We start from the raw sequence: 13,827 nt of genomic DNA on the forward strand, positions 1-13,827 counted from the left end.
ACAGTGTTAATGTAGTTGTAACACATTTAGTGTCTGGAGTGCTGGAACACAGTTCAGTTAATCTCAAATTTTCAACAGGAAGATTAGGACATTAATTGAGCGGCTGTGTCCAGTCCCTACTGAAAGCTCTGGGTTGTAGAGAGCCACATAATTCAATATTCCAGGACATGAGATTAGAAGCCTTCTTCTATTCAGAGAAAAATATATAAAAAAGAGAGTTATCATTTCTGATCAAATAAACCTCACAGGAGTTAGGTTGCCACAGTATATCAGAGACTTTACACGTTGCTGGGTTGTCTATTTATACTCTGGAAGAGAATCAGTAGGGAACTTCAAGTGGACAAGATTCAGATCTCACTACTGTGTACTATTTTATTTGGTTTAACTCCAGTCAGCCCCCGCTGGATTGTGAAGTCTAATAAATACAAAGTCATGTTTTGTTTAGTGAGTCAGGCAAGCGTTCAACTTTCCATTGAGGAAGTGGTGCATAAAGCAGACGTACAATAGGTAAACATTCGCTGGTCATGTGAACGGAGCAGCAGCAGCAGCAATGAGAGTCACTTCTGTCAACTTTCTCAGACGTTAGTCCTTCAGATCCTGAACAGCAACAAGCTCTCTCAGCCAATAATAGCTGAGGATGTTTCTCCCTGTACACTCACTTTGTACCCACAGCTCAATGAAACCGGGGCCTTTGATGCTAAAATCTAAGCATTATGGTTAAGGTGCTTTGAATGTTGCAATGTTGGGAATAACATGCAAAATCCATTTAACACTGTGACAGGGATTTATTTGCTTTGAGTCCAATTATTTGTAAAACTTCTGACTTATGGAGGTGTCTAAGGGTTTTATTTTCCCTGGTGGCTCTGTAATAGTTACCCTATTCACCAACTTCAGTACAATAATTACGAATACAAAAACAAAGATCCCATTAAAATCCACTTTACTGGAGCGCTGCCGTCTCCATTAAAGTTTGTTGCCCATTCAGGTCCACTTAGTAAACTCAGAAACGTTGGTGAACTTTGACAAACAGATCAACAAAGTTACCATTGTAAGAACAGAATCAAGTTTTTATTAATGGCATTAGCCAAGAATTACTTTATTTCCTTTCAATATACTTTCCACAACATCATGTTGCAGCAAGAGCTTTTCTTCTGTTGAGACCTCCTTGTTTGTCCCCATTCTAGATCTTCTTTAAAAGCCAGAGTTACACTGTCCCTCACAGGTGCATGTAAAATGCAATGCTAATAAACAGAAATTTCAAGGAATGGTCAAACACTTTGTCGAACCATTGCAGTAAGGAGGTGTACAAACACAGGTGGGCATAGGAAAAGCTTTTTGTCAAAGAAATGTCTGATTTTAGGTGTCAACAAAAAGAACTACACCCGGTTTCTGCGATTTGGGCTAGTTGGTCATCTTAACCAATAAGCCTACATGATGAAGGGACCAATTCATATCTGTGCTACCACTACTACTAACAGTTGAAAAGCTATCAGCATGTACAGTATGTGTTTTACACATCACAGACTTTGGTTACGAGAGCAAACCAACAGTCATCATCATAAGTCAATCAGAAATCAATAATACAACATTTACCACATCAAAACATTGATTATTATTTTTTCGTTGTTTCAACAGTCAGCTTTAAACCGTCCAATCTTTGAACTACTACGACTATTACTTAACATATTGTATTTTGGTGTCAAAGGCCAAACACCGAAAAAAGTGAGCAGTCATAACAGAGTAATCACAAGACTCTTATTCTTCACACGTAAAGCTGTCTTTGGTTTGAAGTTTGTGATCTTTGTGTAACCTTAAGACACTGCACTGAAATTATCTAGACATTATCCGGCAAAGCCGTATGCAAGTCTGATTGTGAGTTGGATTGCATGTTTGAATCAGTCGAATGGAACAACAAATGATGTTGCAACAAATGTGCAAAAAATTCCCAGTGCTGATGACGTTTTATGCAGCTCGCCAAAAAAGAGAAGAAAACAAATTATCATTCAATCAACAATCAATCAATTTACATTGAAGACTGCAATAAAATGACTAACTGGAGAGATTACAACATTTGGTAACTTCTGTGGGTAAAGACCAACTGCCAAAATCATCAGACAGATTCAAGGAACGGCAAGAGACTCCATTGTTTATGATCATATTATGAACTGCTTGGTGACTGTGGCACACTCTGTCCAGGCGCCAACCCTTGTCTAAATCAAACGGAGTATTTCCAGTAAGTGAAAATGTGTCTGACACAATCTCCTGAAAAACTCTGGACTATTTCGGGACCTGATTCCTCGGACATAGTCCGGAGCTCATAAGTGAAAACGACTTTAGTGACACAGCCATTGCATTAAGGGGGATGAATCAAACAAGTAGTCTATTGAACAGTCATCCTTTCAGGTCTTCAAGTTGACAGCCCTGACTCAAAGACAGCCCACTATCCAGTGCTCTTGCTAACATGCGCCTATTATTATTATTTTTTTTTATTCATCCTTTATTTAACCAGGTAATACCCATTGAGATTAAAAATCTATTTTGCAAGGGAGACCTGGCCAAGATAGGCATCAAAATTACATCGCATCATTACATACATACAAAGACACACACATGAAAACCAAATATGCACTTACAATGAAATCTCAATTAAAACATTGACATGTGAGGGAGTCCAACTCAAAGCTTCTCATTTTCAGCTTAAAAATACTCAAAGGAACCAATTTACTAAGTTTCAAGTCCTTCTGCAGCAAATTCCATGTAAAGGGAGCAGAGTAAGCAAAGGCCTTTTTACCCAGCTCAGTACTGAGACGTGGGACAGAAAACAAGACAACAGCCTGAGAACGGAGAGAGTAATGACCAGTACTTTTTTTCATAAGAAGTGAACATAAATAAGATGGAAGCGCACCAAGAATAGCCTTATATATAAATGTATACATATGCATATACATGTAAATGTATAGCCTATATGTCATGCACATTTTGTCCTGCAACCTTTGGGACCTTGTAACCTGTTTAAAGTCTGTTGTGTCATTTTAGAAAATACCACAGAGACGTCTTTTTTTTTCTTTTCATTTTTTTATTTTGCAATCAGCTCTACGTTTATGTCACATTACATCTCAGTGTGTCTGCGTGCTGAGTGAGGAGGGCAGAACCTGACTGCAGAGCACGACACTGGGTTACGCAAGGTAATTTTATGGCACTATTATGCATGTATCAGGGAGAGTTTCAGTTACCTTATCTATTAAATCACGTAAACACAGCAGCAGCTACACAGCAGGGCCAGGATCAATTCCCCCACATTCAATTACACTGTAAACTGAAACGGCTCTGGTTGATTATGAACCATTGATTCTCAGTTGATTCAATACAGATAGACTTCGTGAAGTATTTTCATGCTGTGATATTTCCCTTTTTTTTAATCAATTTAAGTACTGAGTTTTAAGGGTGTTATTGTGAGAGCGCTGCTAATATTAAAGTTTCAGGGAAGAAAAAAATCCTTCAGTATTTCTTGGCTCGTTTATATCAACATAACCTCAATGAGTAGCCAAGTTCTGGTCTTCATCATGGAGCACCACAACAAGCTGCACAGGGAACATAAGAACACAAGAGAAGAGTCCAAAGTTGTGTTAGCAGCTCTGTGTGGCTGTATTTACTCACAGCGGTTTGAGCTAAATAAAAGAGAAAGGTACTTTATTGTCACATACACGTATGTGTAGCAAAATTCATTCTCTGCATTTGAGCCATCCCTTAAGGGAGCAGTGGGCAGCCAATCACAGCACCCATGGGACAAACTCCAGATCTGAGCCAGTGCCTTGATCAAGGGCACTGGCTGGATAACCTAGTACACGTTTTTTGACAGTGGGGGAAACCGGAGGAAACCCACGCAAACAAGGGTAGAATATAGAAATGGTAACACTAGCATGGCAACATGCTGATGTTTAGCAGGTATAATGGTGAGCAAGTTTACCATCTCTGTCATTTGCCATACCATTACAAAAACAAAAATGCAGTCGATAAGATTTTCATTAGTGTCACAGGTTTTTGATCATAAACGAAAGTTCACACTGATCTTTTGACCTAGTGATGGCGCTGGATAAAAAAAACTTTAAAGTATTATCGAAGTTATTACAATTCATCCTGTGGTGGACATGGATGTCTGTACCGAATTTCATGGATAGCCGTCTAGACCTTTTACTCTGAACCAAAAATGTGAACCTCATGGTGGCGCTATAGGAAAAGTTTGAGGATCACCAAAGTCAGAAGGATTCATCGTGCTGGAACTATGAATATATGTACAAGGTTATGCTCCAATCTATCCAGGTTATAAGAAATCAAGAAAAGTCTAAGATTCTGTCTGATGTGATTATACTTGATGAAAGCTACAGCGCACAGTAACCAAAGCACGTTTGAGCTATTTTCTATAGTTTATGTATGTTAAAATAAAAGCTTTTGATGATCCAAAACCAAAAAACACTTTCATCCCATACCTTCAGAGCCATGGAAGCCTCTCTATCGTCTTACCAAAGCTGAGTCACTCCCTTTATTCTCTCATTCATTCTCATCTCTCTCCGGCTTCTGCCATGTAGGCGTACATCTCTCTTAGCCAATAATGTCTAGCTATCAAGGATTTTAATATCCATTCTCCTCTCTGCTTCTGTCAATTATTATATTATTTTGATACAAACAGATGTGTCCCTCCTCCAACCCGTCACCTGCAGTCTTTATCATATCAGCACCCAGTCCTGCTCCACATTCCATCATCCAGGTCTTCAGCAACACTCTTCTCAAATTCTTTTTTTTTCTTGCACTTGAATATACTGTATGTAAATTCATTGTTCACTAAAATTGAAATCTCTCCTGATTGATATGATCCCAATATATCACCAGGTCACCAGGTAACTGAGTGCGATACAGCTGTACATTTATTGCATTGTCTCCTCTGAGAAGTGCTGAAGTATCCATTTCCCTCGGTCTGTCTGACAACGATAGGAGCCCATGTGGAATAGCTGTTAGCAGTTATATTCTTTGTGCACCCAGCCACTTACTGCACTAACCTCTTAAGCTGAATGAATAATAATGATGACACTAAAGCAACTAATTACCATTAATAATTCAGGATGTGACCTCTAATTATGCAACAGCTGAAGATGAATTCATGTTGCCTACATCAGGGGTGGCAAAGGGAAAATTATCAAATATTTTATTTATTGTGAGTCCACATATAGAAACATCACATGCACTAACCCAGAGTGGTCAGTGCATCCTCCCAGTACATCAACAACTGAAGCACTGCTGGTAGAGGAGCAACTAAACCAGAGCTGGAAAGGCTTTGGCTCTCTGATCCAAGCCACATTTAATGTGATGGAGCAGCGCTGCCTGCAACCAAACCAGCAAATTTCCCTCAAAAAATCCAAGGCTTAACCACTGATTGGATGCTCTATGTTGGGATTACAGCGACTCGTACATATAGCATGCTCTGAATACAATTATATTCACCTTAACTACAATTATGGAGTCACAGACTACAAATGCCCTTCAATCAAAACACTGAGCTCATTTCTAACCAATCTGCAAGAGGCACACGGCCAAATGATCTTTGAACAAAAACTATTTAAAGGGATACTTAACCAATTAGCATTAAGCTTCGTATCATTACAAACCCGGTAGTATTTTGCTAGCCTTCCGAGCAGATGCTGCTCTGTCGGGCAAGACTCGTGGAAGTGGGCTGTATTAACACAGTCATGGACTGGTGCAGAAATGGTGTGCTTTTATCCAACTACTGCTAACCGCTGGTGGTGTTTGTGATTGTTAAATGCCGACCATTCAATGTTCCATGCAAATTCAAGGCTGTGTTTATACTAATTTTTTACAGCCCACCAAGCACTATTGCTACCAATACGTTGGTAAAGCTGAACTTTACGGACCCTGTAATGTGTGGGCATTAAATGTAGCTTGTGTCATATGTCGTTTTTATATAATGACATTTTTATATGTTTTAAATATGTAACACCACTTGAGCCACGATAAAACGTTGTTTCGTGTACAGTATATGGTTGAAATGACGACAAAACACACTTGAGTTGAGTTGAATGCCTCACTGTCTGTCTATGTCTATAAAAAGTAGGCGTGGCTTGGGAGTGAACAGTAGATCAGCTAAGCAAGAGCATTATGGGATTTGGTGTCTTTCATCCACATGAGCCAAATACATTTTCTGGCTTTTCTCGACCTAGAAGGCACCAATTATTAAAGAAATTTCAAATTTCTTCTACATGAGTGACCCAATATAAAGATATATTTATCTTTCCAACAGTGAAATATCCCTTTAACAAGAGGTGATTCACAATCATTAAAATCCATTAAAGGTTCTTTTTCTAACTACAACCATATAGTGACTTTAAAAAGGTCTTATAAATTAGATATTAGACAAAACGTTATAGGTTTGAGTGTATTTTTAGTAATATTTCTATACCACAACTTTAAAGATAAGTTAGACATCAAAGGGTCAGTCCACCCAAATTATAAAGAAATGTATTGTCTCTTACTTGCTGCCTTTCTGTAAATGACTGCTCATTTCTTTAAATTTCTTATGCTGCACTGTAACTTTTATTCTTGTGTTTTATGTGTCCTAATGTTTCTATTTTGTTTTTAACTGTCTATTCATGTGTTTTATCGTTTTTAATGCTTATGATTTTTAACTGTTTGTACTTGTGTTTTATCTGTTTAACTGATTTTATGTAAAGCACTTTGAATTGCCCTGTTGCTGAAATGTGCTATACAAATAAAGCTGCCTTGCCTTGCCTTACTTCTGGTGAAAATAAGTAAGTCAATTTCATTGACTATTGCTTTTAAAATATTCAACCCTCTGAGACCAAGACACTCGCCCACGCGTAAAAACAGCACCTCTGATTCATAGTTTAATGATTTATAAACCATAACAGCTAGCGACTCATCAAAAGTTGTGTCTAAAACCTGACAAGAAGAGGTTACGGAAGTCTTTTCCGGGTCCTTCTAGCCTCTACAGGTGATTTTCTATCCAGCCTGGAACTTCCAGCTTTTTTAGGGGTTGTTGAGCTTTAAATCCAAACCATTACATCCAAGATTGATTCACTTTATGTCCATAATTCATCGCGTTTTGGCTCATTTCTGCCGCTAGTTCGCGGCTCCGTGTCTGCTCTCTGTTTGTTTGCTGAAGAAAAGGACGCAGCCTGCCCATATATGGGAGACAACGTCACCCTCAAAAAGGCCAATAGGCTGTATGGAAGGCCAAGAGGCGCACATGTTTAGACACGCATTTGCTTGTGTAGCATTGCTGTGGGTGTAATATCAATAAATATGACATTATTACGATATTATTGGCATAAGCAAATGTCATGAGAGCAAAAGCGTCTTGACTTTCTTTGAAAAAAATGTATGTATTTTGTCAACTGTATAAGTTATAATGATTATTTCTTCACAGTGTGACTCCCAAGACATATGAGAAGTGTTTTAGAAAGGAAAATGGCTTATTCATTACTTATCTGTCTGTGATATCAATACATATCTGGAAGACTCATGTTCCGTTTTATTTATTTATTGGTCTTTAAGGCCCTACAACCATTTTTAAATTGCAAGTGAACACACTGCAACCCAAATATTCTAATAACCCAGTTTGTCCTAAAAAAATGATGTTCATATCTTGACTGTAGACAACAGGGTTGATGTTTTAAAAGCTTTTTTATAAAATAAATCCAGACGAACAATAAACTGTAAAAATGGCCTAAGGTCTCAGAAGGTTCTCATTACTCTGGATAATCCCCAGAAATTTCTTTTTGGGTAAAAGGGATTAAAAAGTAATTCCACTGAAAATTACCCGAACAAAATCCCATTTAACTCCATTGAATTGGGCAGAAATCGATGTGTAAAAATCTCTACAACCTAAATGAAAAGCTGGTTAGACACCAGTGTAGATAAAATGTGGGTGAAGCAACCCTTTAAGTTAACTATGTTAAAAAAATCAAATATCAGTACTGAACAATTTGTCTTCTGCAGTATCTGCACATGGCAACCATGGTACAGTTACGCTACGTAAAATATTGTGGTTCTACTATAGGAAATGTATTTTCAAGGTACGTTATGGGTAAGTAAGGTAACTAGAGGTATAGCTAATGTACAGTTACAAAAAAAATCTGAATGTTAATTGCAAGTTTTATCCTAAGTCAGACGTGCCACAGTATGTCTTGCATTGGCACTGAGCATTGTGTGTGTAACAATCCAATGTACAGTACTGTTTCTTTAAAGACTCTCTTTGCAAGAAAGTAGTTCAAATAAACACTGTTCGGTCTGTTTCTGAAATGAGATGATGACACAGAGGATATGAGCCATGTCTTATTTGTTAAACAGTGTTTTCATATTTTGCATTTGTCATATCTAGTATAGATGACCTTGAACTGCAGCCTGGGTGGTGAGTACTACTGTCACATACACTGACGCGCCAATGACAAGATGTCATTCCCCTGGATTTGTGTGTTTGTATATACAATACCTTTCTAAATAGTGGCCTTTGGACTGACTCAATGCCTCTTTTACTTTGTTTTTCATACTGGTAACATCAAGTTATGTTTTCACATCAACCAAAACACTCTGGTCCTTGGGGGTGTCCTATGTTGGAGGACAGGAAACAAGATATTCACGTCTATTCTGATACTTCAGTTGGTAACAGATAGTTTTAGCCTCTCTTTTATTATAGTTTTTTTAAAACTCAGATTTAGATTAAAACAAAAGCCTAGTAAATTAAATGTTTCATCCCTGTATTGTGGTTCAGCATATGGACTTTACTGTAAGCCATGGCTGCATAATATACTGCAGCCACAGCGTTAATGTTGTGTGCCAGTGGACCAGCGGAACAGCATGGGTCTGGTGTTGTCATTAATACTTAATGGCAGACTGAAAAGCCAATCACTGTGTTTGTAGAAGCCTCAGGGCTCACAATTACAGAATGCGGTTACAGACACCCTGCGTAGGGTTTGTGTGCAATTACTTGCCTGCATCTGATAGGGTTACAAGTCACAGGTCACTACTGACAACTGCCCGGTCACTAAACACATGGAGGAAGGCTCAGATCAGAGGGGGTGATAGGGACAGATGAAAAGAAGATGCCAAAACAAGACTGTCTGACTTGGATGAGAAGAATAAAAAAATCAGTCTCCCTCTTACAAAGGAAAAAATTGAATTTAAAATCAATAAAATGCAACATTTCGCAATTCAATACACTTAAGTGTTTTGCCACTACAGCCTCAATTGGTCTGTTATGACCAGTATCATACAGTGGCTAACATTAGCTAATATTAGCATTTTTTTTTTAAAACTTGTGCTACTGTTACCTTATGTTTTAGCATGTCACAGACAGACATCTTCAAAGCAACTGATTTAAGAGAAATGAAGGCAAATTAAACACCTGTAATTACAAACTGTGGCCACAGTGGTTGCTGTTAGCCAAAGGTTAAGACAAAGGTAAACTCTGTTTTATGGTTTAATTTTTCAATATTTAAAATGTCTGACTCAGTTAAGCTTGGAGTTTTAGCTCCAAGAAGTTAAGTTAAAATTAAACTTATTGCGAAGGCAGTGTAATAAAGTGAGTAAAGAGCTGGGAGCACTGTGGTGTTGCACAGCCTTTTGGAGCAGGAATAATGAGTAAGAGCACAAGAGAAGAGGCAAATGGATGTCTCAAACCTTTTCTGGTGCATCTCTAAAAACAACATTAGTTTTGAGCAACAGGATTATATATTTTGAAGAAGCTTGTCCTTAAAAGTTCTTCACTTGGCTCCTTCACATTTTATTTTGATGTAACCTCTTTTCAATGCTAAAATTCAATGAAATGCTATAGTATAGCATAAAAGGCTCTGATGACAACCTGTTTGTCTGGGTTCAGTTAAAAAAAAGGTCTCCTCTCTGCTCAGTCGGCGTGTAGCTATACACACAATGTCAACACTGCATTAATGGGGCTTTGAGCTGCCACCAACACCTCATGCTGAGGTGAAAACCTGTCAGTAATATTCAGTTTATGGTATTTTTAACCTTCTTTGCAGTGGCTATAAGAATTAGATCACAATCCTTTTGAAAGGAATTTTAAGAAGATGTTACAAGACTTTATGATATAAGGACCATATTATTCAAATACAGCTAGGGGGATTTATTGTAGGCTACACGTGTTATACTTAATACTGAGTTTATAAATAGCATGACATTTAATGGTATTTCCTCCATCTGCGGTATCATTATAGACTACAATATTGTTCTGATATATATATATCCTATAACTATAAGCATGTTTTCTATGTCTTCAATATTTAATATTTAACATTGAAGACATAAAAAACATAGGCAGCTTGGTAGTGCTTAGCACTGCTCCCTCACAGCAAGAAGGCACTGCTAAGTAGCCTACTGGATTTGATTCTTGTTGCTATATTTGAGGTATTTGATTATTTCCATTCTACCCTATATCATATGGTCTATATTGACGGCGTTCCATTTTCGGGAACGTTCAGTTGCTGGAAATTCCATCGGCTGTTTCTCCTTTTAGGCCAGACGTCCTTTAGCTTCCACTTTCTTCGGGATGGCATTCTAAACTAAAATGAATTTGTGAAGACTATGGTTAACTGCTCCTTAGATCTCTGCAGGGTAAATCCAGACAGCTAGTTAGTCAATCTGTCCAATATGAGTTTTCTGTTGCACAACTAAAAATAGCTCTTGAACACCAAAACAAGTTCCTTCCCGAGGCTATTTTGCAGAAGCACCATCAGTGCGCTGCCCAAGGCGATTGTGATTGGTTTAAAGAAATGCCAATAAACACGAGCATGTCTTTTGTCCAATTCTAAAATGTTCTGTGGACTAGCCATACCCTCCTCCACAGTGCTGTGGAGAGGGTCTGGCAATGCAATGACAATACATCCTTCTACTATGCAGCTACTTCCACTCCACTTTATGAATGATGCTACTTTTATGTGGCAACTTTTTTCTCTGCAGATTGATGTCTAAGACAAACCAAATTAGACGTTATAAAATTGGATGCATTGTTGTAGATTAAACTATCTATATGAAACTGCAAGTGGATAAACTACAACAGTAAGAAGAAGCATTAAAACAACAAAATATGCTACAGTATATAATCAACACTCACTGCTGCCATTTTTCTGCATTACAAGCAGGCTACTTTTGTTTTGATATAATGCTTTTTCAATGCAGGACTTTTACATGTTATTTTATGTCACAGTATTGATACTTTTACTTTAGTTAATATTTGTTTATCAACTCTAGGTTATTTGAATGAAATTGCATGTTCTTGATAATTGAAGGGGATTTGTAGTGTCCCACCTGTTGTAGGCGATACTGAGTTTTTGAATATCCTCAATCTGTGGTTGACCTATTACTCAAATAATATAAAGTTCATTTAAGTATGCAATATATTTGAAATGTTTGTGGTATCTACTACAATACTCCCGTTATGTTTTAGAGTCTTTCAATAAATCAGTGTCCTCCAAAACAGCATGCTTGATTACCAGTAGCCTGCAATGCATTTAATATGGGTTTACAGTCCCACAGCTTGCTTCAAATTAAACATAAACCAACGTATAACCCAATATAACAACTTTACTCTCGCAGTAAAATGAAAGCCAAAGTTGCCAGACATGATTTCAGTGATGCTCTCTTACCAATGGTGGTGATCACAGTGATGGCGAAGTAAAACGAGCCGGCGAATTTCCACTGCATCCCGGCTTTGTGCGGCTTGAGGTCCAGCACCACATTCTCCAGCTCGTCGAAGTCCTGCGGGGACAGGTTGAATCTCTTGAGCAGTTCTGCTTTCCTCAGGCGCAGCTCCCTCCTCTGGGTCGTCTCCATCCGGGATTCCAGCGCGTCGAAGATCGCGGCCCCGACTATCAGGTAGGTGAAGGTGCAGATAATGAGGGCGAGGGTCCTCACGTTTTGCCTCTTCATGGTGCCGTGGTGCGTGTTAGGGGGACGGGCAAAGTGTCAGCGCGGGTCTGGAGGACGGGGAGCTCGGCTGGCTCATGACTGTGCCGCTCTGACGGAGCAGAGAAGCTCTCTGATTACTTTATGAGCCAAGGAGCTGTTCATTCAGCACCACGCCCCCCTCCCACTAGAGGAATCCTCCCCCTCCACCCGTCTACAACCCAACCACCCATCCACCCTCCCTTCTTCCTCCTCTTCCCAATTTCTTTCCTATCTCAGAGAAAATATTGTGTAAATCCCAGTTTAACCCTCATTGCAAAAAACAACAACTGTGTGGACCAGTGGTGGTGGGATGTAACTCAAGTAGGCTACTGTAGGCTACAGGTTGTTTATTTTTTCACAGTTCTTTACACAGTGCAGACATGATAGTATATTCACAGTATACTTTCTGATACTGTTTGTTTACAGTATATTCATGTACACAAAAATATTTTTTCTTAAAATTAAATTACTGTAATATTGGACAACAATTCCTTACTAACCTAGGCCTACTAAACTGTAGGTCTACATACTAGGGCTGTAACGATTTGGAAAATAAAACCAAAATCGCGACACTCAGCTCCACAAATCTGTGTCGCGGAGTGAGAAGGCAGAAGGTGCCTTATTCCTGTTTTGTCTGGTAAATTTAGCTAACTGTAAAGACAGCTAAAAGCAAAAGGGTGGGGTGGGGTGGGGGGGCCCACCGGTAACGTTAACGGAGGTGTAGCTAACGTTGCGAATAGCCGCTGTTCTGACTCGGGTGCCTGGGTCTGTTTCTCGACGGTTCAGTAAACTGCCGTTAGCGTCCTTAGCACCGGAGTTAAGTGCTGACGGGGCTGGCTGCTAGCTGGCTGGGGACTGACTGTGGATGTGTCCCCGGGGCTGTAATGATAGTGGATGGCTGCTAGCTGGCTGGGGGCTGATTGTGGATGTGTCCCTGGGGCTGTAATGATAGTGGATGGCTGCTAGCTGGCTGGGGGCTGACTGTGATGTATCCCCGTGGATGTAATGATAGAGAATGGCTGCTAGCTGGCTGGGGGCTGACTGTGGATGTGTCCCTGGGCCGGGGATGTAATGATAGAGGATGGCAGCTAGCTGGCTGGGGCCTGACTGTGGATGTGTCCCTGGGCCGGGGATGTAATGATAGTGGATGGCTGCTAGCTGGCTGGGGGCTGACTGTGATGTATCCCGTGGATGTAATGATAGAGAATGGCTGCTAGCTGGCTGGGGGCTGACTGTGGATGTGTCCTGGGCCGGGGATGTAATGATAGAGGATGGCAGCTAGCTGGCTGGGGCCTGACTGTGGATGTGTCCCTGGGCCGGGGATGTAATGATAGTGGATGGCTGCTAGCTGGCTGGGGCCTGACCGTGGATGTGTCCCTGGGCCGGGGATGTAATGATAGTGGATGGCTGCTAGTTGGCTGGGGGCTGACTGTGGATGTGTCCCTGGGCCGGGGATGTAATGATAGTGGATGGCTGCTAGCTGGCTGGGGGCTGACTGTGGATGTATCCCTGGGCTGTAATGATAGTGTATTGATAGTGGATGGCTGCTAGCTGGCTGGGGGCTGACTTTGGATGTGTTCCCGGGGCTGTAATGATAGTGGATGGCTGCTAGCTGGCTGGGGGCTGACTGTGGATGTGTCCTTGGGCCGGGGATGTAATGATAGTGGATGGCTGCTAGCTGGCTGGGGGCTGACTTTGAATGTACCCCCGGGGCTGTTGTCAGCTCTCATACCGACTGAAGCCTTGCAGCACCGGGAGACTGAGGCAGAAGACAGAGGTGCGCTAGCCAACTAAAATATCAATAGAATAGTCGTCTATCTATACAGTTAACATCACTGA

At 40.1% G+C, this 13,827-nt stretch overlaps 1 protein-coding gene across 1 annotated transcript in view; it reads right to left on the reverse strand.

Moving 5' to 3' along the window:
* Positions 1 to 12,113, reverse strand: part of kcnk3a (potassium channel, subfamily K, member 3a) — a 40,035-nt gene extending 27,922 nt beyond the window's left edge. Inside the window, exon 1 of the mRNA XM_032543307.1 lies at positions 11,688 to 12,113. Within this exon, the coding sequence (XP_032399198.1) occupies positions 11,688 to 11,970 (283 nt within the window). The 5' untranslated portion in view covers positions 11,971 to 12,113. The remainder of the gene's footprint in view (positions 1 to 11,687) is intronic.
* Positions 12,114 to 13,827: the final 1,714 nt, after the last annotated feature.

The sequence above is a fragment of the Etheostoma spectabile genome, chromosome 18, assembly GCF_008692095.1.
Source record: "Etheostoma spectabile isolate EspeVRDwgs_2016 chromosome 18, UIUC_Espe_1.0, whole genome shotgun sequence".
NCBI classification, from domain to species: Eukaryota; Metazoa; Chordata; class Actinopteri; order Perciformes; family Percidae; genus Etheostoma; species Etheostoma spectabile.